This window comes from Cheilinus undulatus, linkage group 21 (assembly GCF_018320785.1).
Source record: "Cheilinus undulatus linkage group 21, ASM1832078v1, whole genome shotgun sequence".
In the NCBI taxonomy this organism is placed as follows: domain Eukaryota; kingdom Metazoa; phylum Chordata; class Actinopteri; order Labriformes; family Labridae; genus Cheilinus; species Cheilinus undulatus.
The window spans coordinates 28816262-28840120 of NC_054885.1; the positions used below are offsets into that span (position 1 = coordinate 28816262).

Consider the following 23859-nt stretch of genomic DNA (forward strand, 5'->3'; position numbering starts at 1 on the left):
GCCTAACTTTCTCCATAAATCATTAACTTAACAGATGTTCACAGCTCTGCTGCACTTCTGCTTTATTAAAGCCTCAGTAAATCTTGACTTAGTGGTGTTTCAACTTCTTTTCTGAATCTAAAATGCTCACATTTGTCTTCTCTTGCATCATTTCCAGCTTTTAGCATGGGAAACGGGTCGTGAAAATGAGGTCACAGTGGTAACAGTGCGTCCCAACTTCCAGGACAGTGTCCACATTGGTTACATCTCTGGCCTGAAAAAATTCACAGAATACTACACATCAGTGCTGTGCTTCACTACCCCAGGAGACGGCCCACGCAGCCCGCCTCAGCGCTTACGCACCCATGAGGATAGTAAGTGCCCACATTCTGGATATTATGTAGTATTTGCAGATAATTACATGTCAGGCTGTTCATTTACTGCCTGTTTTTTATTATTCTTTTACAGCCCCTGGCGCTGTGGGTCACCTCAGCTTCACTGACATCTTGGACACCTCACTAAAAGTCAGCTGGAAGGAGCCACAGGAGAAAAACGGTGTCCTCACAGGTGACCATTAAAAGATAACTCTGTATTCTTAACATGTCTTCCACCAATTTAAAAGTCCCAAACATATGTTGACTAAATGAGAGTTCACTGTTTGACATTTCTTCCAGGCTATCGCATCTCCTGGGAGGAGTTCAATAGAACCAATACTCGAGTGACCCATTATTTGCCCAACTTGACTCAGGAGTACAAGGTGACAGGACTCACTGCTCTCACCACTTACACCATCCAAGTAGCAGCCATGACCGCAAAGGGCCAAGGCCAGCTCTCCGCCTCCACTATTTCCTCTGGTGTACCGCCAGGTCAGTTTTTAAATGAGGAGATTAACTGTTTGACTTCTAGTTGAGAATTCATAGGTACTATGAAGGGTCCACTCAAAGGGCTGCAGTCTTCCTCAGCTGATTCCTGCTCAACTTTTTCTGAAAGCAGTAATAATTGAATGTTTTTCTTAAGCGTTTTTTCTTCACCACAGAGTTGCCTGGTCCTCCAACCAATTTAGCCATCTCCAACATCGGCCCACGCTCTGTAACCCTGCAGTTCAAGCCGGGTTATGATGGCAAGACATCCATCTCCCGTTGGCTGGTGGAAGCCCAGGTAAGGCATTTCATTTTCACTCAGTGTGGTTTGACATCAGGGAGCAGGCCCAAATCTGAGTACACCTGACCCCACAGTCTGATTCATCTGATCAGTGGGAGCTCAGGTGAACTGTACATGTCACCATGCCCAAGTCTGCTTGGAGATGTGGTCCCGGGCATAATTGTGTGTACTGTAGCACTGTCTCTTGGAGACGTGAACTCAACTGTGTCTGAGCACAGGGCAGTGGTCAGGGAGTTGAGCTGTAAAGGCTAAATTCTAAACATGACCTGACTCTTCAAAAACCATTGTATCTGCAATGCATGGGTGAGTTTTATCCTCTGAGCTACTCAGTAGATGTGGAAGTAGGGAGAGGGGTGTTATGGGTGTTATTGCCATCTCATTTATTGTAGAGCTCAAGCCCAAAACACACCAGTGCCAGACCAGAATGTTGAGTCATTTGATGCACTTCAATAGTCGTCCTTAACACACAACAACAGCAGGGTCAATGGTTAAACTCCCCACCAGCCACTGCGTGGCCAGGTGTGTAATTCCAGAGTTGAAAGCCCGCCTGGGTAAGGGTTCTCCTACTTTGGTAAGTGAAAAACAATGGGAACAGTGTTACACCTGATACAGTTCAGTTTTTAATGAAAGACACCTCTACAAAAAAAGATAGTTGGCAACAGGGTTGGGTGGAGCGGTAGATGGATTCAGTGGGCCTAGCCATGGCAAGCAGCATTGGAAATAGAGCAGTGGCCTAAAGTGCCGTGATGTAGGGCATCCATCTGGCTGTGTGGGTTTACTCACAGAAAGTTATGACAGCAATTGTTTTGTCTGAAGGCACAGGTGTGTTTTGGGCTTAAGACTAGGGGCCAGATCCACTAAGATCCGGCCCTAGGTCTGCAAAATTCCAGCCTAATCCTCCCCAAGTCTATACATGTTTGATCCTTGTCCAGCCCATTCTATCCTGTCCCATAAACTGTATTTATGAGCCTGAGCAACATTTGTAGTAGGTTGGCTGGTATATTAAAGTTTAAGCCACAATTCTAAATTGTTTTAATGACAGAAATCTGCTAAGGTGCTATTAATGATAGAAGGAACAGTGAGGATGAGGAGCAGACGCACAGATAATCACTGTGCACTGAATGTTTGGAACTTTTCATTAGTTAAACTGCATCTAAACGAAAGTATTTTCCTCTTTTCCTTCACTTGTGTAACTGCTAACAGCACTCTCTCTCTTGCTTGTCTCCAACTGCACTATTTCACTGTGTGCTTGCAGAGTGGAGCAGTTTGGCAGTGTCACTTGTTAGCAACTTTTTTCCCTAATTATGTCATAATCATACGGTAGATTTAAAGAAAACAGTGATAAAATGTTGAGTAAATAAACCTCATAAGGTGTAATTTTTGTTAAAAAGGCTTCTTAATTCAAGAAACCAAGGCTGGGCACCACATCTCTAGTCAAGATTTGTGTAGTGGGTCAGCACCAAGGGAGTAGTTTAGACGCTATCATAGAAGAAAGTGACAGAAACTCGTAAATGTTAAGTAAAATAATAGAATTATGCCACTATGTCTGAAAAGATGTCTTTGATTCCCCTGAGCCCAATCTAGTCTGGGACTGAGGATAGGGGCCGGAATCCTGGCCCAACATGGTTCCAGAGCCGATCTCTGGCAGTAGATCTAACCTCTTATCCATAGTAGCAGGATTGGACTCCATTTCCCCATGGAAAATTATTGTCATATGGATGATTACCAAAGTGTTTGCAGTGATTTTTCTTAATAGGGGATTTGCAAAGAATTTTGCACCTACTGTACTGGACTGTATGCATGTAAGTGGACACAAGAGTGCTTCGAAATGAAACATTGCCTCTAATATGGAATCAGGGGATAGGAGAGGGGAAAGCATCCATACTCAGGCATGGTACGAAACAATTGTGCCTAATGGGAAAATGCCCTTACGCATAATTAAAACAGCCCATGATCCTTCCTTAACAAGCTGTAAGATGTCACAGTCCTCATTCAAGGTTTTTTTTTCTTTTCTCATACCTCTTAATTTATTAAATTTGCTCAGCTGCTTGTCATGTATTCTCTCTCTGCATTTCAGATTGGTATAATAGGAGAGAATGAAGAGTGGCTGATGGTTCATCAGCTGGCTAATGAGCCTGACGCTAGATCAATCGAGGTCCTGGAACTAAACCCATATACTTTCTATAGGTGAGCACACACAGTATTTTCTTTTTATGTGCACTTACTTCTTTGTTTTAATCAGCCAAATAAGCTAAGATAAAGTAAGGTGTTTATACAGTTGTCTGCTTTAAAGACACTGAACAGTACAAGATGTGATAAAGTGACAACTCTGCTCAACACTGAAAGGTTAACCGTACCAAAAAAACACAAGGTAGAAAATAAACCACTATTAGGAGGAAGCCAAATCATCATCAGTAAAAAAGATAAAGGAATACAAGCTGCTAATGGAAGTTAATACATAAATTGTGTGCTATATTTCTATGGCTTGTTGGTCTCACTGATGGCTTCCAGGTCTAAGCTATTTTTCTATGGCTTGGTTTCACAGGAGGGAACTATCCTAAATTATAATAATAAAACACTTTATAACTTTGTTGAGGACATAGTTCAGTATTTTTGAAGCAGGGTTTTATGAGTAACTTGTCAATAGTAAGTATTTTAGCCACAGGAGACGTCGGTCAGCTCAGGCGCTCCATTAACAACCTGGCAGGGGTGCAGGCACAGAAGCTAAGCTACAGAGGGGTATGTATGCTCCACATAATCTTGCTAATTTTAAGAAAAGCTGAGATAAAAAACATCACCATGGTACACCACAGTGCTGTACTTTTCCAATGGAAAACCTATTTTTTATAACAGTACTCAGCACACCACATAATCCATATCTTCTTTCATGGGCAGTGCACTAATCAGCCCTTTGGGTCTACAGTGTACAACTTAAATTGAACTTGAGTCATGATCATAACAATAATTTTGATTTTACTGCATCCCAGATTAAGATCATCTAAAGCAAGAAGTATTATCAGACTTACATGGCACACAACACAGTGATGGCTGTGAGGTTAGTTATTCTAGCTCAGTTTTCCTCCTCAAAAACACACTGTAGTGTGTTTTCATGAAGTTATTACATGGTGAGGACAATGGGTTGTATCTTTATGCAATTTAGCATTTGATTTTTCAAAAGTCTAGAATTTATTTGTCTGCCAGAAGGGGAAAGGATCAAACTTTTGTTATTAGTGGGTGCAGAAAAAGTTGTAATCCTGGATCTGCGCTTGGTCCTTCCTGATTTCACTCATCAATGTGAGAAGCTGTGCACGACTATCGGACATAGTACGCACAAAAATCTTGAGTTTTGGTCTTGTATTGTAAATGTTTAAGTCTTACAGTGAATGCTGACATTAAACCACCACTGTAACACAGTTATAGACAACTGGAGCAGAGGCAGGGATAAAACATATCTCCCCATCTCCCTGTGGGGTAAAAAAATTATGATGGAGTAGGGGTATCAGTTAACCTTGCAAAGGAGGTGGATACGCCCGTTTCTATGTTTCTCACTGGCAAATCAAGCTTGCAAAGCTCTCTTCTGAACTGTTTGGGCCCAGTTAGAAAGGGACAGGACCAATCGACAACAAGGAGAAGTATTTCTTTCAGGCGCGGCGGAGAAGTGACGCGAGCTTGCAGCAACAAGAGGCCAGCACTGTTATGGCGGAAGACATTAGCGTGGATGCTGCTAAAGCGCCAGTTTTATCAGAACTTGACGACATTCCTTCATTAAAAGAAGAACAAAGAACAACAGTGAGTTGTTTTCTTTTCAAAAACGACAAAAGTTCATGAACTGACATAGAGTTGGAGTTTATTCCTCGGTAGCGGAGACGACGTCACCTGTTTTGTTGCTTTGATTGGCCTGTAAAATGTGACAGACAGAACGTTCATCCAATCACCCTTCGGCTCTGCCCTTTCCCAAACACTGTATATTGAAGGTTTCCCAGATGGATGTTGGAAACACATCCATCTGACATGTCAGTTTAGGTATCAGTAGCATAAGGGGTAAATCCACCCATCAAATTACACCCTGCTCATGAGCAGGGCCATTTGAGCTCAGCTTTGCGTAGCTTGGCTCGGCCAAACTGGTGATGGAAAAGCAAATCAGCACGGCTTGGTTTGGCTCGGCGTGGCCAAAAGCCAAGCCATAGTGGAAAAGCCCCAAAGGTGGTCAAAGATGTACATGGTTTTCATCAGCAGTGCTAAGACAAGAGGGCTTCCTAGCAGAAAAGTAAAGCGCTGTGATATGGTGTTTACATTGCAAAGCTGATGGACTGGCTGTCATCCAGTCGACCTATTTTCAATCTGAAATGATTGTACCAATCAGCTTAATTTGAGGAAAACAAGGCAGTAGCTCCTGGTTGAATTTAATTTGACTACAAGCTGGTAAACAATGGCTGCCAGTGGAGTGATTTGCTTGAATGTAGCCGCAGTAGCAGTTTTATCAGCAATCAGACTTACCGCAGCTGCCTATCTGGATATGAGACAGCAATATTACATGGAGCATACAAAACATAGAAAGTTAAACTCCCATATACTTTTTTAATGCATCTGCATAGCTGAACCTCCATGCCTGCACAATGGAGTTGACAAGTTGGATAATACACTTCCTGTTGACAATCCCTTTAAAACATTGCTTTAAGAATAAAGTTTATCACTATATGATTATCAGCATTATAATTATACTTGTGGTGGTTATGAAATAAAGACAAAGTCTGTGAAAATCCTCTTTTCATGAAATTATCACGATTATCTTTGATCTTCAACAATAACTGAACTGTTATCCAGATTATTCTGCTTTCTTTGATTTATCTCCTCTGTTCTTCACTCATAAGATTAATCATTCTTTGGTAGTGTAATGACCCAGTTTTCATTTGCACAGCATTAAAGTTTCTTCTAATCTAATCTAAAGTAATCTAATCCTTCCCCCGTATCATCATGATTAAACGCCCACCTTTACATGAATTATCCACCGTCAGCTTTTCTGCTTTGCTTCAAGGTTTCGAATGCGCCAGGTAAACATAGTGGGAACTAGTCCTCCCAGTCAGCCCTCCAGGAAGATCCAGACCCTGCAGGCCCCTCCGGACATCTCCCCTGCTAATGTCACGCTGCGTACAGCCAGTGAGACCAGCCTGTGGCTCCGCTGGGTGGTAAGTTGTCACGGAGCATTACACACTGGGAATGAATCAAAATTCAAAGCATTATGAAGGTAAAGTGGAGTTTTATTAGATTACTATCAGGGCTTGATATGCATGTCTGAGTTGTTCCTATTCTGATTTGGGCTATAGAAATGCTTCCCTGTTGATTTAGGAAAGCTTATCCTCTCTGCTGTCTTTTTTCTTCTTTGTGCTTCTCCTAGATGGGTTGCGAGTCAGACAGTAAAGTGCCCTTGGAATATTAATTGAAAACAATGTCTCTAAAATACATTTTGTAAAATTACATTCAGACTACTTCATTTTGTCAATCGATGGAAATTCAATTTTTCACACAATCAGAGTTTGAAAATAAATCACGAGTGACTTGCTTTCAACTCAAATGACTCCTTTTTGGAACAATAAAATCATTGTTTGGGAAAGGTTGCCTATTTCGGTAAATCTGCACTGTCCTGTTGCTGTTATGTGATGAATACAAGCGATGGTGCTGATAATGTTTAGAAAGCTGCATGCACTCAAACCTTGATTAGTGCTTCTGTCTGTGTCAGCGTTTGGCCAGGGTGCTCTTTGCTGCATCTGTCCATTATCATCACTTTGCCAGGCAGTGAGAGGCAGGGTCCTTCTGACTGTAATGAGTGCATGTTACCTGGTTTTAACTGCAGAGGGGTGTCAGCTGAGTGATACTGTTCTAAAAATTTATCACACAGCTCAATTATTGCGGCTCTTTTCGTGAGCTGGGTGTTAAACTGTTGTAAAATTTTGTGGTCCACTTCATGGCTGTGTCATGGAAGTCTTGAGTCAAGGCTATATTAATTTCTAGAACATAAGCGCTTTGATAAAAACAAAGTCAGTTCATCTTTAGGTACATGCAGGCCCACAGAAATTGGCTGGGCCCTTGAAAACCCAGAGAATGTGCCCTCCCTGCTGTGATTTATTGATGATGTCAATGCATTTGTGTTGGATCAGTAGCGCTGTTGCTAGCGTCCTGGCTAACACTTACCTCATCTTGGAGCTGAAAAGTTTTACAAACTATAATTTGGTTCTAATGAAAATTTGTAGCTACTTTTTAACCTTTTATAACACTTTCCTCCCATTTTGGCCATGTCTTGTTGCCAATTTTGAATCTTGATGGCTTTAACAATTTTTTCTACTTCTACTTTCCACTTTTTACCCATATTTGCAACTTTTTTTCCCATTTTGGCCACTTGCCACCCATTTTTCCCAGTTCTTTTGGGCTAATTTGTCCCACTTGTGCACTGTTCACCCTTTATTTACCACTTTTTACCAGTTTTTGCATTTTTTTTGCCCATGTTATCCACTTCTTTTTTCCATTTTTTACCCGTTTTTGTGGGGGGGGTTTGCCCATTTTTGCCTTTTTTGCCAATTTATCCCATTTGTGCCGCTTTTTACCCTTGTTCACTTTGTAACCCATACTTGCATCTTTACAAACAATAAAATTCTTTTTTCCACTCGTTACTCATTTACTGCTTCTCACACGTTCGCCACTTTGTTTTCCAATTTATCCTAATTGTATGGCTTTTTACCCTTTTTAAGAATCTTTAACCCTTTTTGCATCTTGTTGTCCATTTCTTTCCCCTTTTAACCACTTTTCCTCATTTTTGCAGCATTTTGACCATTTTTGCCCATTTTGGTTATCATTCAGGTTAAAAATAATACATGGTTATCACAGCTTAACTGAACAATGGACCATGATTTTGCTGACCTCCAGTGGGCCTCCAATTTGGCTGGGCCCCAGAAAGTCCTCCCCTTATGGGCGACATTGGATACATGTGCCTGTTCAACCCATATTCAACTGAATACAGCACAAATACAAAGGAATTTGATGATCGATCTGATAAAGTGCTGATTTTTTTTTTTTTTTTTCTCTTATTGTTTGGCACATTCTGTATTTAATGCCTGAAACACGTTAAAAACATAATGGGACAGGAGCAAGAAAAGACACACCTGGAACATTCCACAAGTACATAGGTTCATCGATAGCAAGAGTGAGCGCTATGATTGAACATTACTGAAAGGCTCAGTCATTCAGAGTCTATGATGGTGTGAGTTTCTCCACTTTATAGAATACTGCACAGGCAAATAGTCCAACAGTTTATGAAGATTCCTCAGCCTGCAATTGCAGGGAATATAGAAATTTTACCATCAGACCATGATATTATCAAAAGATTCAGAGAATCTAGAGAAATATCTGCACATAAAGGGCAAGGCTTGAAATACTGACGCTGAATGTTTGGGACATTTGATCCCTCAGACAGCTCTACGCTAAAAACCGGCATCATTCTGTGATGGGTATTCAGATGCAGGCTTCAGAAAACCACAGTCAGTTACCCAAAGTCACTGCATCCACTGACGTTGGGCCAAAACCTCATATTTTCAAAATCACCGCTTTTCAGGGAATGAAAAAAAATGCTACATTTTTCCAGTTATCTAACTGGTGAATCTGAATGGTGATAGCTTGCATCTTTTTGACATGTTTATTGGTTTAAAATTAGCCGACTAACAGATGTAAAGAGTGGCCAATAGCACAGATTTATGAAAAAATAAATCATTGGAAAATGACGATAGGAGGTTTTGGCCTGATGCTAGCAAAATGCGAGTGAAGACGCTACCATTCAAAGTGAAAACCATATATCAACAGCATCCAGAAGTGCTGCCGACTTCTCAGGGCTAAGCTCAGCTGAGATGGACTGACCTGGAGTGAAAAAGTGTGCTGTAGTCTGATGAGTCCATATGTTAAATTGTTTTTAGAAATAATGACTGCTGAGTCCTTCAGGCTTAGAGGAAAAGGACCGCCCAAGACTGTAGGTTCAAAAGAGTTAGCAGCTGTAGTGGTATGGGGGTATATTAGTGCGAACAGCATGGGTAATATGCACATTTGTGAAGGCACTATTAATACTGAGAGGTTTATGCAGGTGTTGGAGCAACTTGTGCTTCTATCGAGACAAAATTTGTCAGGGATGTCCTTAATGCTTATTTCAATGAGACAATGCTAAAGCTACATTCTGCATGAGTTAAATGCATTACTAGACTGGTCTGTATGCAGCCCACTCCTGTCTCCCATTGAAAATGTATGATGTATTATGAAGCGCTTAATATGGAAAGCCCACACTGTTGAGCTACTAAGGATGTATTTAAAGCAAAAGTGAAACAAAAATCAAATACTTCCCCAGATGTCCCCAGATGCTTGCAGAGTTTTGTTGGAAGAAAAGGTGATGTTACAGTGGTAATCTTGCCCTGCCCCAACTTTTTTGGAATATGATGATCAGTTTAAATGTTAGATATATTGTCTTTCTGCTTTATTCAACTGAATATAAGAAAAGCTTTTGCAAATCACAGCATTCTGTTTTTAATCATATTTTACATAAAATCCCAACTTTTTTGGAATTTGGGCTTGTACTACATGTAGTATAAAGCAGATTTAGCCCAACATGCATTTATGTAAAGCTTTGCAAAGCAATCAATTCTTAAACTGCTGCATGAAAATATCTACATTAAAGGATTATGTTAATAGGGCTTCAGCAGATTTAGTGAAAGCGCTATTATTTTTAGACAATAAAGTTTTACCTTATTTTGTTAAACCACTCAATAAAGTGCTGAGAGGGCTTAGCTTCTCTTCCCATAATGCTCCTCATAGTTGCTGTTAGTGCCTCTTACCCGCTGTTAAAATCGCTGTAGAGTACAACCTCTCCTGGCTTATTGCTTCATTATGCGCTCGCTTATGATGTCTTTTATATTGATTTTGCTCAAACTGGGTGAATCAAAACACAAAAACAATCCTCTCAGCCTCTTCCAGAGTGGGAGTACAACGGGAATCCAGATTTGGTTGGCTACCGAGTGCAATACTCTAAAGCGGGCTCCAAAGGAGGCGTTCTCTCCCATGTCATCATGGACCGACTGGAGAGGGAGTTCACTATCGAGGACCTGGAGGAGTGGACTGAGTATGAAGTCAGAGTTCAGGCCATCAATGGAATCGGCTCTGGGCCCTGGAGCCAGCCAGTGTATGGCAGGACAAGGGAGTCTGGTGAGGAAGGAAATATATTCATATACATAAACATGATGTAATTCATCATGCAGGCGTGTTTGACGTGTCCTAAGCTCTGTCCTTCACCTCTCTTTGCAGTGCCCTCCAGCGGTCCTACCAATGTGTCGGCTTTCGCCACCACCTCCAGCAGCATCCTGGTGCGGTGGGGGGAAGTCTCAGAGGCAGACCGCAACGGACTCATCCTGGGGTACAAGGTCAGACTTGTACCTGTCATCTTAAAATTTTCTGTTATGTAGAAATACTGGTTTTTATACCTCAATAGCTGAGTTTTTGACTTGAATTTCTACTGAGGAAATTGTCCATGAACAGTCTTTCTTAAATTCAAGGCCCTCTGTTAAAACTGCCAAACTGTTCTGGACTATGGTCTAAAATTGATAAATGCCATAACGTTGTATCTTTAAAGCTCATGTCAGTCATTTCTAGTTAGAACAGACAAATAGTTCTGCTGCCAATAACAGGGCAGAGAATGCAGGGCCATGTGTACAATCATAAGGAACTGAAAGGAGAAGCAGAGAGGTCAGGAATGCCCAAATTGAAATCTCAGAAAGATTGCTCACTGAAGTCCAAGTAGAAAAAGTGCCATAGAAGTTCTGAAAATAAAGTAATTCTTCTGGAAGTGAACAATAAATAACTCATTTATCTTTTATATTTATGAAGTGTCAGCTTCTGTAGGGAATATAATGTATTTATTGCATTTTTTTTTTTTACATTATTTTGTGTGTTTCATTATTTGCTTTTGGGCATTTATTAATATTTTTTAAATAAATTAAGAGAAATGTTTAAGGATTTAGTTTAATATGACTATTGTTATCATATGATGTGTTGAGTGGCCTTTTTATTCAGGCTTTAATTCTGATGGAACAGATCATGTTCCCAAAGACACTGTTTGTCCTTTAACATCATGCAAGACAGTAGACACTGAACCGACAGTAAACCCGAGTAATTTACCCAATTACAGCCTGTTTGTTTATACATACTACACATAACCAGACCTTGGAAATGACTGCCAAAAGACATTCTTTCATTTGTCTGTATGTAAGTCATTCAAATAAACATAATGAAAATTGTGAGCTTTTCCTATACACATGCACTCAGTTGCACGATGTTAGTCTACATTTAACATAAAAAAAACAACAGCACTTAGCTTCACCAGCTTCACTTAGCATAAGAGCTGCTACCATAACTTAGCAGCTTACAACAGTCAAATACCATCCTCCAATGAAAACACCCACAAGTCATTTAGTCAACAAATAACCAACCAGTGCTCCGTTAAATAAACACCACATAAAAATTCAGCATTTTAAATAAAACTTAAATCTTGCTGTCAGTTTTGTCATATTAGTCCTCATGAACTGATGATCTCAAATGTAACCTTTGCTTAAACAGTAAATCTAACCATTGTGGTTTCTTTGGAGTTGTCCTTAAGAAATACAAAAGCGTCCGCTGTGGATAGTCCATTACAGTCCTCCTCTCATTGATGGATTTTCAAACACTGCTGGTGATGATTGGACGCCATGAGCATTAACAACCATCAGCGGGAAGTGAGATCATACTCTCGCCATCGGTCCTAATGACCCACGCCTTTCTGCATGATGTTATTCTGGGTTGAAAACAGTTCCACTTCATCAGAGAACTGGTCATAGATAGAATTACCCACCCATCAAAATCCACTATAGCTCTCTGCTTGGCTGAGGCCCATCCTCACCCCAGCTGCTGCATTGGTGTTGATGCTGCTCAACTATCTACAAGTCCCTTTGTTTTGGCCTCTTCATTACCTGCAGCTATATTAACTCAAAATCCTACCACATCATCGAATTTCCTGCATAGTTTTCAGCTGCTCTAAACTTACCCAGGCAGAAAGTAGGTTGTAATAAAACTGCCTTTTGTTTATATTACTTTGAGTTTACATTAAAGGATTCTTGAAAACATATCTTCTAGGTAACCTGATATATCATGCATAATTATTTACTACTTACTCATTTGGAAACTGGCATATTTTTCAGCCAGACATTTTGCCGTTAATGTTTTCATTTGCTGGGCATCTACCTGTGAAACTGGCCTAAGACCAGTAAATACAAGCTAATGGAAACACTATAGTAGTATCTATTGCATTTATTGTAGTATTGATAAGGACTCAGGCTTATACGGAGCTTTGGGTTGAACAGATGATGGCTATTTGTTTTTCTTTTGTTCCTTTACTATTTTTCTTTCATATCTAACGTAAAAATAAGAGATAATGTGTCATTTGAAGCATGTGATTTCAAAAAAGTATCAACAAATTTCACAATTTTCTTAACAAAGTGCCTATGTTGTGCACATTTGATAAGGTTTTTAGATTCACTTTTGGTATGTTAATTATTTAATCTTAATAAAAATAAAAAGTGTATAATTTCCTGTGCTGCTAATTTGATTTATAGTGTTTTGTTTTTTGTTTTTTTTTAATGACCTATCATTGCTATTTGAAGATTTCCTGCAAATTCTAATGATACTATGATAAGTCTGATAACCAATTTAGGTCACTATAACCCTAATGTTAATATTTAATATTACTGCATCTCTATTCATGACCTTTTAAGTCATGCACTTGATGTATTGTCTTGGTGTATTTCAGGTGATGTATAAGGAGAAGGATTCAGACACAGCTCCAAACTTCTGGACAGTGGAGGGAAACACCACCCACAGCGTTCAGCTCAACGGTCTGGGCAAATACGTCCTGTATGAGATCCAAGTCCTCGCTTACACACGGATAGGAGACGGGAGGAGCAGCTCGCCGTCTATTTTAGAGAGGACTCTGGATGATGGTAAACAAATCAGTCTTATCTACCTGTTACATCTTGTTATCTCCCAAATTGTGTTTCTCTCCAAACCAAATTTAAAAAGTCATTTCCCCAAGCTGAGATAATTTCACTTGTGGCGGATCAATTTGTATCGAGAATTTTCTTGTTTAAAATGTTTTTTCAGCAAATGATTGCAATGTTCTGCCTTATTACTCAACATTGGACAAAAACATCTTCTAGAGAGTTCTGTTCTCTGTTTTCCGTTAATAATTGAAAAGTGTTCCTGCATTTTTAGGAGGATATTTTCCTTGATCATTTTTTAATTCCTGGGTACCCTTGCTTGATTTGTTGTCACGGTCCTTTTATGTGTGATAGTACCAGGCCCACCAGTCGGCATCCTCTTCCCTGAAGTCAGGACCACCTCCGTCAGGCTCATCTGGCAGCCTCCTGCACAGCCCAACGGCATCATCCTGGGTGAATACACACACTTTTATCCATGACCTCAGATATTATCATCAGACGGCGTTTAATGCTTTGTGCCGGTCCGATAAAAAGAAATGTCCTTCAAATTCCTCCATAGAATTGTTTGATTTTTCAGAGCAGCCGAAGTGTTTTCTCTGCTCATGCTGTTTTTACTTTGTGTTATATGTTTGCCTTTTTAGCCTATCAGATCACATTCCGGAAAAACTCATCAAACAGTAACGCCGCCACTGTAGACGTGCTGAGCCCCAGCGCGCGTCAGTACACAGCAACTGGACTCAAGCCAGAAATGGTTTATGTTTTCCGACTCACTGCTCAAACACGAAAGGGTTGGGGGGAGGCTGCCGAGGCTTTGGTGGTCACGACAGAAAAAAGAGGTAATTAAAATGTTTCATTTATGAATATTGAAGCTCCTGTGAGTCATTTTGGTGATGTTTTTGTGTATGTTTGTAATAATGGTTTATTTCTATAAACAGTTTTGTTTGCATGTTTGGAGGTGGTGATGTTTGGTCATTTGGGTTCATTGGTCAGGTGGGTCAGGTGTTCATGACAACAAGCTTAAGTGCTCTTGGGTTATGCATCAGGAGAGTAACTTGAACCATACCAGCAAATCCACATCTGAACGCCATTATAACAACTAAATGAAGGTTTGGGTGCAGCCAAGTCTGGACTTAAAGCTGATTGAGATGCTTTGGTATGACCTGAAACAAGGTGTTGATACCCAAAAACTGATGAGAGAGTGAGAAAACAACGTGAAAAAACAAGCATCAACCTCCGGTCCTGAAAAATGAAGCCAATGCAGAAATGCAAAAAATTGCAATACCGCAAGTGCCCACTTGAGACTGGCTGCAGGAACACTGGAAGTCCTGTGCACAATACATGTTAAAAAGCCTTTTCTTTTTACACTAGAAATAAACTGGTTTACATCCTTGTTCAAAAAGCGAAACGTGTCACACTAGCTAATGTCTTCATGTCCTATCACTGTACAGCAGGTGAATTTTTTTGTACCACAATCATTTCATTTATATTTAGGAAAAACCTCACTGCACACTGATTGGCATGTCTCATTTGATTGACAGATTGCTTGACAGACAGAAGCTACCGTTCTGTCAACCAGAATGCTAGCTAGTTAGCTGACAAGAAGTTGAGTTAGTGTGTGTGCTCTTTCCTGTTGTTAGGTTGATCAAAAGTTTAGTTGAGATAGCGATTTCAATATGGAAGCCGCCGCGGATTGGCTTCAAAAGCTGTTTGAGTCTGTCTAGTGTAAGCAGACAGGTGATGTCACACAGGGTTTGACCAGTTCTTTTTACAGTCTATGTTGAGAAAGGAGCCACAGTGCGACTTGAACCTAGGGCACTCGCGTATGTGGGATGCACCTTAAACCACAAAGCAACCTGCAGCCCCAATTTAGAGAGTTTTTAAGTGTCTGGAGACATTAATGCTTCTAGTAAAAGAGTTTGCTAGGACACAAAGCACCTTAAAGAGAAAAATACTGGAAAATACATTTTAGGTGACTTGGCAGTGGCTCTTTATTGGACTCTGCAGTGGAACATTTGCACTGAAATTCTCTGTTTATGAAATAAAAACATGAAGGCAAATATTTCACTCTCATGTTCTGGTTGTACAAGGGTTTTGGTGGGCTTGGGAAAAGCTGATTTAAAATGTAGAACTGCTGTTACACCAAAAAAAGTACTGCAAAGTTCTCTAATGTGTTGATTTGCCCCAAACACTATTGGGCAGGATGCTGTTTGTCAGTCCATGTGACTCCCATCCTGCGGCAACAGAGGCATGACGGTCTCTGTTCCTTGTGTAGGCCGTAATAAATCATCATTATCAATTTCAGCTGGCTTACTAACCAGCAAAAAAACTCCTTACATGAACTTTAAATTCAACAAGTGACTTGTATTTTTATTCCTTTGTGTTTTCCTTACAGCCCGACCACAACCCACAAGCCGTCCCATCGTGCCTCAAGAGGAAGTCCAAGCTCGCAGAGTGCTGTTGTCATGGGAACCAGGCAGCGACGGCCTCTCTCCGGTTCGTTACTATACAGTCCAGTACAGAGAGCTGCCAGACAGCAACTGGACCGTCCACTCTGCTTCAGTCAGCCATGAGACACACTCTTACATCGTAGACAGGTAAATGTGAAGGCCCACTTTTATTCCTTTAGGTGTCAAAAGCTTTTATTATAGTTCTCACAGTCTGAACATGCTGTAATGTACAAGAAAAAGACTTCTCTTTCACTCTCTTTAAAGGTTAAAGCCTTTCACTTCTTACCAGTTCCGTATAAAAGCCACCAATGACATTGGAGACAGTGAATACAGCCAAGAGAGTGAGGCTATAACTACACTGCAGGATGGTAAGAGCTTGAATTAAGTTTAATTCTCTGATTTTTCTATTGAGATGTACAAGAACATCTGGGTAATAAGTGTGTGGGCATGCCTAAATGTCCATGTTTTGACTTTGGATTTTTGCAGCAGATACTTTGCATCAACAGTGCCGTGTGTTTACTCTCCCACCAGGCTGTTTGAATTATATATCACTCTCCTCAGCTGTGTTAGTCCGCTTACACTTTGCTTATCTCCTCCAGCCCCAGACAAAGCCCCCACAATTCTGTCTGTTACACCTCACACAACCACCTCTGTACTGGTGCGCTGGCAGGTACGCAGTTAGATTACTTAATGACTTTTTTATGAATGGAGGGATGAATGATGATTCCCTGAGCAGAAATAATGTGATTATTTGTCTTCTTTAGTAATAACTGGCACCTTTGTCTTTATAGCCTCCCTCTGAGGATCACATTAATGGAGTCCTGCTCGGGTTCAGGGTCCGGTACCGGGAGTTACACTACGACCGACTTCGCAGCTTCACGATCCGCACAGTTAACAGCCCATCTAATAACTGGGCTGATCTTTCAAGTGGGTAGTGACTTTTTTTCCCAGCATTTTGCATGCTTTATGCAACAAATGCTCTTCTTACTTTCAAAAAGTAAACATGCAGATATCCACAGATAAAACACATTAAAACCACCTGTGAAATCTAACAGTGAAAGATAAATGGACTTTTACTTTGTTCATCTTGTCCTCTTACCACTCAAAGTACTTTTACAATGCAATTCACACTCACCATTATGTCAGAGAATGCTATGTGCTGTAACCACCTCTGACTGATCTTATTCACACACGACTGTGAACGTTATCTACAGCAATTCTGGGTTCATTGACAGAGTTACTTTTAGACATGTGAGGTTGGATTGAACCCCCAACCATCTGAGAGAGATGACCAGCCACCACTGTTCCACAGCTTCAATCCAATACAGAATAATCTACAATAAATTTGACTTTAAAAAGCTTTTAACAAATCCACTTTTCCTCAAAAGAAAATTAAAAAAAGCACTTTATTTTTGCATCTGAAGTCGTTGTCAAGGTAGATGGTGTAATGGAGTACATTATTTTACAATAGATATTCCTAATTTTTTGCCCAGTCTGTAACTATAACAAAACACATTACTATTCACATTTTTAAATGTGCGTTTAATTTATACAACAACGATTATAACCTACCATAACATATTTTAAATACTTAAATGTTACAGTAGATATGGAAAGTAGAGACATTAATTGCACAGTATATGAAAAAATCTGACACCAGGGGGCTCTCACTAAATCAATAACAGAAAATGACGAATATAGACGAGCTCTGCCTATCACCGCTGTTTACTTCTTGTTTATTTTTATTTTTTAAGATTTTTATTTTTGGGCTTTTCGTGCCTTTATTTGACAGAGGAAAACAGTGGATAGAGCAACGGTACGAGAGTGGGGAGAGACATGTGGCAAAGGGCTAAAAGGCAGAATCCAAAACCCAGGTCGCCCGTGTACATGGGTCGCGCCTTTGACCACTAGTCCATCTGCGTGCGAAAACTGACGTTTTGTTTTCATTCATAAGCATTATATAATTAGGGAGAAACTAACTGAAAAAGCACTTTTGGGACCACCCCAAATGCAGAATGTCAAACGCCCATGCATGCTGGAAGCAACACTAGAGCACATGTGCAACCTGGGACTGCCTTAGCACGAACTTGGAAGTGCCTTTTTCAGTGCATTTCTCCCTCATTATGGGGAATTTCTCAATGAAAACAAATCACTGGTTTCCTGTTTTGTGAATATGCTTTATGGGGTGCCATTGTTATTAAACAGAGTCCTCTATTCAGGACATAAAGGAGGCCACAGAGGTGGCCGGCACTGAACTTTGGGTGATTGAACTCGCAACCTGTGAAAGCCTCCATAAAAATACATGTCCTCTTACAATTATGTAATGTAAACAGGGCTTGACATTGACACCCGCCAACTAGCCAAATGCGGGTGGATTTCGTCCATGGCGGGTAGCAGCATGACTCCCACTAGCCACGATGGTAGGTTGAATTTATTAGTGTCACAACTTATGCTTCACTCTGGAAGTGCTTGTCAGTTAGTCCTTATGATTTAGACTTGTTACAGAGAGGTTGTTCGGCACATAAAAGCTCAAATTTCCCTCCAAAATAACTGAAAAGTGGCTGGTCTCTTCATCCATTTGTGCATATTTTACGCAGCGCCAAGGGCTTTGATGCTGTATGACACACACAAACGGGACACTCACAGACATATACGGACACACACTCACACTGACGTGTTGGTTAGACTGAAGGCTTCTATATGTTTAGGGAAAATGTTTCAGAATTTGCAGGATAAACTCAGACCGGAATTTTCTCTTTCTGCTTTAAAGTGCCTCTCTGTCCATGTGTGTCAGCACCGTTTATGTGTGTGTGCTCTCCAGCTGTGTGTCTCTGTCGCTCGTACGAGCCAGGGCGGGCGGTGTGTCTAAATATTGTTTAATTAATACTCCATCTATATTCTTTGTTTGTTGAGAGAGATCTAAATGATAAAAACCTCCGCAAAGGTGCACATACTTTAAATGTCATTGAAACTCTTAAATGTTTGTATATTCAGGGTTAATTATAAATTTGCCATAAATTGATAATTAACGGTTATAAAAGACGAGAGAAACTCTGAAACTTTAAATCAGTTCACTGAGGCAGTGAGAAACAGAGGCAGAAGGATAAAAGTCTGTAACTGATCACTTAGGAGTCCAAGAGAATTCAACTAAACGGTGATTTTTTTTCCTCTTATATTATACATCAGTTGTTTAATGTCCTCCAAATGTGAGCTTTACCACCAAATGTAAGTCATCTATTATTTGAAGAGATAATTTAATTAGTATTAGACACACGTATGAAAACATTTCCTCCATACAGTATAGAGCAGAGGACAGGAGAAGTTGGACAGCCAGTTAACAGTATTTTATTTTAGCATAAACTTGATACCCATTAAGAAAATAAAAATCTAAGAGTTCTGACTCTTAGATGACTGTCTCTAACAGTCTGACCCATATCTCAGTAGTGTGCTGTTTCATTGTACAGGGAGAAGTGCTTTATTAAGAGGAAAGCTGATATTGATCATATTGGTGAGGGAAAGTAGAGCACGTGTGTCATATCTCACTCTTTGTACCAAATTTGGCATATAGCTCAGAGTTACTAAACACCAAAGTTGTGGCTAGTGGAAATATTGAGTGGTTAGTAAGTTTGCAGAACCACCAGCCACTGTGGCTGGTGAGCGACAAAGTTAATGTCAAGCCCTGAATGTAAATCAAGAAATTCTCTGTCTTTTAAGATTTTAGAAAATATTTGAGATACTGTAAGACCTCAATTTCAAACAACATCATGGGTGGAACATAATACATAACATTGACTCAAATTACTGTGTGTTTTGGTGGGACTTGGAGCACATTTTGAAATAAGTACTTTTACTTCTATGTGAGTAACTTTTAGCCAGAGTAAATGTACTTTTGCTTGAGTATTGTACTCTTGTACTTTGTCCACCTCTATTGACTACACAGTAGCTCATAACAAGAGAACAGTTTCTCATTACATCCCAAAAGAGCTGTTGTGCACAGCAAAAACAGGAGTGTTGATATCTCAGGGTTACACATTTAAGAGTTGATTTTAACTCCCAACGTGTAATTGCAACTTCCTTCTGAGTTAAATAATCTTCAGTGTTAGAGTTATTTGACAGTATCGATGTATCAGTGTAGGGCTGCAGTAATAGATTCTTTTCGTAGTCGAGTACTCTATCGATTCTTCTGGCGATTAATTGAGTAATCTAATAAGAAATATTGCATTTTTTAATCAGTCACTTTGGCTTTTTTCAAGAGAAGTAGTACTAGAGAAATGAGAAAAGAAACTGGGTCCCTTAAATAAACTACTTCTATATTAAAAATTGGTATTGTTCTTTAAAGAAAATATATTTTACAAAGTGCAATGAAGTTCTGATGACAGTTTACACTTCTTAACGTTACAAGGAAAGGAAGTTAAAATATGACATTAGATTATGCCATATTTGGGGTTTTAGGAAATTTTGGGTGCTAACACATTTCTTCTATTGTAGTTTATTTTCATTTTCCAATATGCCGTTAAAGTAAAGGGACAAAATCTTTTTAACATGCATCTACTTTATACATGCGTGTAATATTTCACATTACAGCAACAATAAAGCTCCATCATTCACACAGTGGTCTGATGATGTCTGAAAAGTGAACCTTTAGATTACAGGATTATGGACGATTTTTCAAAGCGTGTTCACTTTTAATTTCTGCACATTTTTGTTTATGAGTTCATCCACCATAAAATTCGACCTTTTAAGACCACCCACTGCCATGGAGAACGCATTTTTAAGGGATAAAGCTGCTTCTGTGACCTGTTGAATCCTGACTATATGACAATGAACTTTGACCTATTTAGTCTCAGTCAATGTCTGTGGCAATGGCAATTGGTGTCAATTTATTATCAATATAAGTCTTATAAAATTATTTGGGATGCTGACACTTTTTGAAAAATACGCTGCAATCAAGACGTCAGTGTACTGAATTTTAGATCATTTATAATTTGATGTATGACGTGTGACGGCATGGTGTCATATCTGCCAGCCGCAGGCAGTGGCTGCATAAAAACACAGGACGCATGCCTGTAAGCATCACTGCATCAACTTTTCTTTCTTTCGTGATTTTCACGCCTCGTGTTATGCATGTTGCGTTATAGTAACAGCGAAAACAAGTACATTGTGCAACACAAATAGCCATCCGTGTGAAACACAGCTCGCCGTGCAACAAATGGCGCGATGTCCAGGTTACAGTACGGGCGTATATGGATACATGACGGATTTAAGCGAAGCCTCGAGGCATATAATTTGCCTTGAGGAATTTTTTTATTCGAATCACCCTAATAATTCGAGGAATCATTTCAGTCCTATATCAGTGTTAGTTTAACTCTGTAGAGTAAACTGATTTATGCTCCGTGATTTCAAATCCAGGGGGGATCTGTAAGCAGAGTTCCCATCATGTTTAGATGTGTTTTATATGTGTTCAGTTGTGTTTGGATGATTTCTGTTGCACAGTGATCACTGCTTGGGTTCTTTGGCTCTTGTTTCTGGTTCTTGTTGTTGTTGCTCTGAGACACATTTGCACTATGAGTGAAGTCATCCTGAGTTAGACTTCCTGTCTACAATTTTAGGTGATCCTAAATGACAAGTGGTGCATGTTCTTCGTTAGGATGCATTGTCTTGCTGTGAGATTGAGTCACTGGAGTTACTGCCCTGTCATATTGTTAAATATTTAGCACTTAAAAAGTGTAGCTTAACTATATGTAATGTGGACCAATAAAGACACTTTTAAGGTGTTAAATTTAACTATATGTGAGTTCAATTAACTTTGTCAGTTCACTGTGTCTTTTTCTTTATTATAGAGGTATTTCAGTTTAGAAATGTTACGTACTATATCTGTAAGGGTATATAATTTTTCCTATGTGTTTGTGCACAAAAACTTTATAAATCCCCTACTTAAATCTGGATCCTATATAGGCACCACTGTCAAAAAGTCTGGGTGCACCCCTGCTTTAACAAGCCAGCAGGAACGTCCTGTTACTTTGATCAGCAGCAGAACAGCAGGCTCAGATGATGGGAGAGAGTAGGTAACGAGAAGGACAGGGACATAACTTTCACCCAGGTAAAAGTCAGACAAATTCTCAAAGATTTATGACCATCTTTCCTTTGATGAGACATTCATTGAGACAGTGCAGAACACCGCACCTCTCTCTCTCTCTCTCTCTCTCTTTTTCTCTCTCTGTCTCTCTCTCGTATTAAAAGTCAACCAATGACAATCAATTCTCTCTGCACTGTTATTATAAATCAATAATAGTCCATCCAAATCACAGTGTTTTGAAAATAGATATATTGGTTTATCCTAAAACACCCCCATTTCCAAAAAAGTTGGGATGCTCTGCAAAATGTACATAAAAACAAAATGCAATGACTTGCAAATCTTACAAACCCATATTTTATTCACAGTAGAACATAAACAACTTAACAGATGTCTAAACTGAGACATTTTATCATTTCATTCAAACTACTAGGTCATTTTGCATTCAGTGGCAGCAACACATCTCAAAAAAGTAGTGACAGGGCAGGAGAAGACCGGAAAGTAAGTGGCACTGATGAAGAAGAGCATTTTGCAACTAAGAGGTTGATTGGCAACAGGTCAGTAACATGACTGGGCATAAAAGGAGCATTTGGGGAGGCAGAGCCTCTCAAAAGTGAAGATGGGCAGAGGTTCACCAATCTGTGAGAAAAAGTGAAAAAGAATGTGGAACAATTTTGGAGAAATGTTCCTCAATGTAAAATTTCTAAGACTTTTGACTGTGAAGACTTTGAATATCCCACCATATATAGTACATAGTATTATTATCATTACATCAAGTTTCAGAGAATCTGGAGAAATCTCTTCACGCATTGGAGAAAACCAAAGGTCAGTTTTGAGTGCTCATCATCTTAAGACCCTTAAATGGAACTGCATTAAAAATAATTCTTTACTGGAAATCACTGCATGGGCTCAGGATAACTTCCAGAAATCACTGTCATCTCAGTTCACCGTGCCCTCCACAAATGTAAAGAAGAAGCCAAATGTGAACACAATCCAGAAATGCCACTGTCCTCTCTGGGCCAAATGTCATTTAAAATGGACTGAGGCAAAAAAATGGAAAACTGTTCTGTGGTCAGATTAATCAAAATCTGAAACTATTTTTGGAAACTATGGCTGCTGTGTCATACAGACTTAAAAAGGAGAGGGACCAGCCAGCTTGTTAGCAGTGCACAGTTCAAATGCCTGCATCTTTGATGCATTAGTTGGGGGTTGCATTAGTGCACAGCGCCCAAATACAGTACACTTGTGGGCACACTTAAAGGGGACGTATTTTACCCCTTTATGAAATAATCATGTAACATTACATGACGGGATGTTTGAAAGGCAAATGCAAAGCCAGAACTACCAAGTAACTACGACACTGCCTCAGGTATGCACTGTCACTCTGCCCAGTGGTTTGCTCGGAAAGTAGTTATAAGTATTTGCTTCATGTGTCATAATATTATTATATCATAGCATGGTGAATGTGCAGGTTACAACTTGTCCACGAGAGCGTTTTGGAGTTGTTGAATTGTGTATTTGATGAGTTTGATGAGGGAAAGCCAAAATTACCATAAGACTCCATAGAGCTGGCAGAGCAGCTTGTATCTCCGTCCCGCCGATCTAAAAATAGCTTGCACCGATAACTAAAGGTAAAGAACCTATTACTTAAACTTATAGGGATTATGGCAATGGGTGAATTTGCCAAAATGTTGAAGTATCCCTTTAAATGTTACTGATCTGACTCTGCCCCTGACCACACCCCTCTCAGGAAATGGACGTGGTACTCCTGTTGTTATGTTGCAGACATTTTATGCAAAGTTAAGGACCTGACAGGGATTTGAACCATCAATCTCCCAGACCAAAGTTAGCAGGATAACACACTGAGTCCTGAATGTGAAACAACCCTAAATGAATACATGGTGATGATGATGATGGTGATAATCTTTCTGGCTGTTTTACTGTAGGATGATTTGCCATTAAATGTCACTAACTGTAATCCTATCCTCTTTCCCCCACCCTGCTCATCCCTTATCCAAACTCCAGCTCCCTACAGCATCAGAAACTTGAGCGAGTCCACTCTCACCCAATATGAACTGGACAGTAAGTCTTAAACTTCCTTGAAGCTTCTCTTTCAATTATCTGTATTTAAATAATCTGGATATATGCC

General features: G+C 39.8%; 1 protein-coding gene across 1 annotated transcript in view; it reads left to right on the forward strand.

Annotated features, from left to right (window-relative positions):
• Window positions 1-23859, forward strand: part of sdk2a (sidekick cell adhesion molecule 2a) — a 91597-nt gene that overhangs the window by 42986 nt on the left and 24752 nt on the right. The window contains exons 18-33 of the mRNA XM_041777965.1: window positions 158-353; window positions 448-546; window positions 654-845; window positions 1016-1137; window positions 3218-3327; window positions 6176-6326; window positions 10134-10371; window positions 10471-10586; window positions 13004-13193; window positions 13545-13643; window positions 13832-14026; window positions 15583-15784; window positions 15902-16005; window positions 16237-16307; window positions 16429-16564; window positions 23736-23792. Of these exons, the coding sequence (XP_041633899.1) occupies window positions 158-353; window positions 448-546; window positions 654-845; window positions 1016-1137; window positions 3218-3327; window positions 6176-6326; window positions 10134-10371; window positions 10471-10586; window positions 13004-13193; window positions 13545-13643; window positions 13832-14026; window positions 15583-15784; window positions 15902-16005; window positions 16237-16307; window positions 16429-16564; window positions 23736-23792 (2278 nt within the window). The remainder of the gene's footprint in view (window positions 1-157; window positions 354-447; window positions 547-653; window positions 846-1015; window positions 1138-3217; window positions 3328-6175; window positions 6327-10133; window positions 10372-10470; window positions 10587-13003; window positions 13194-13544; window positions 13644-13831; window positions 14027-15582; window positions 15785-15901; window positions 16006-16236; window positions 16308-16428; window positions 16565-23735; window positions 23793-23859) is intronic.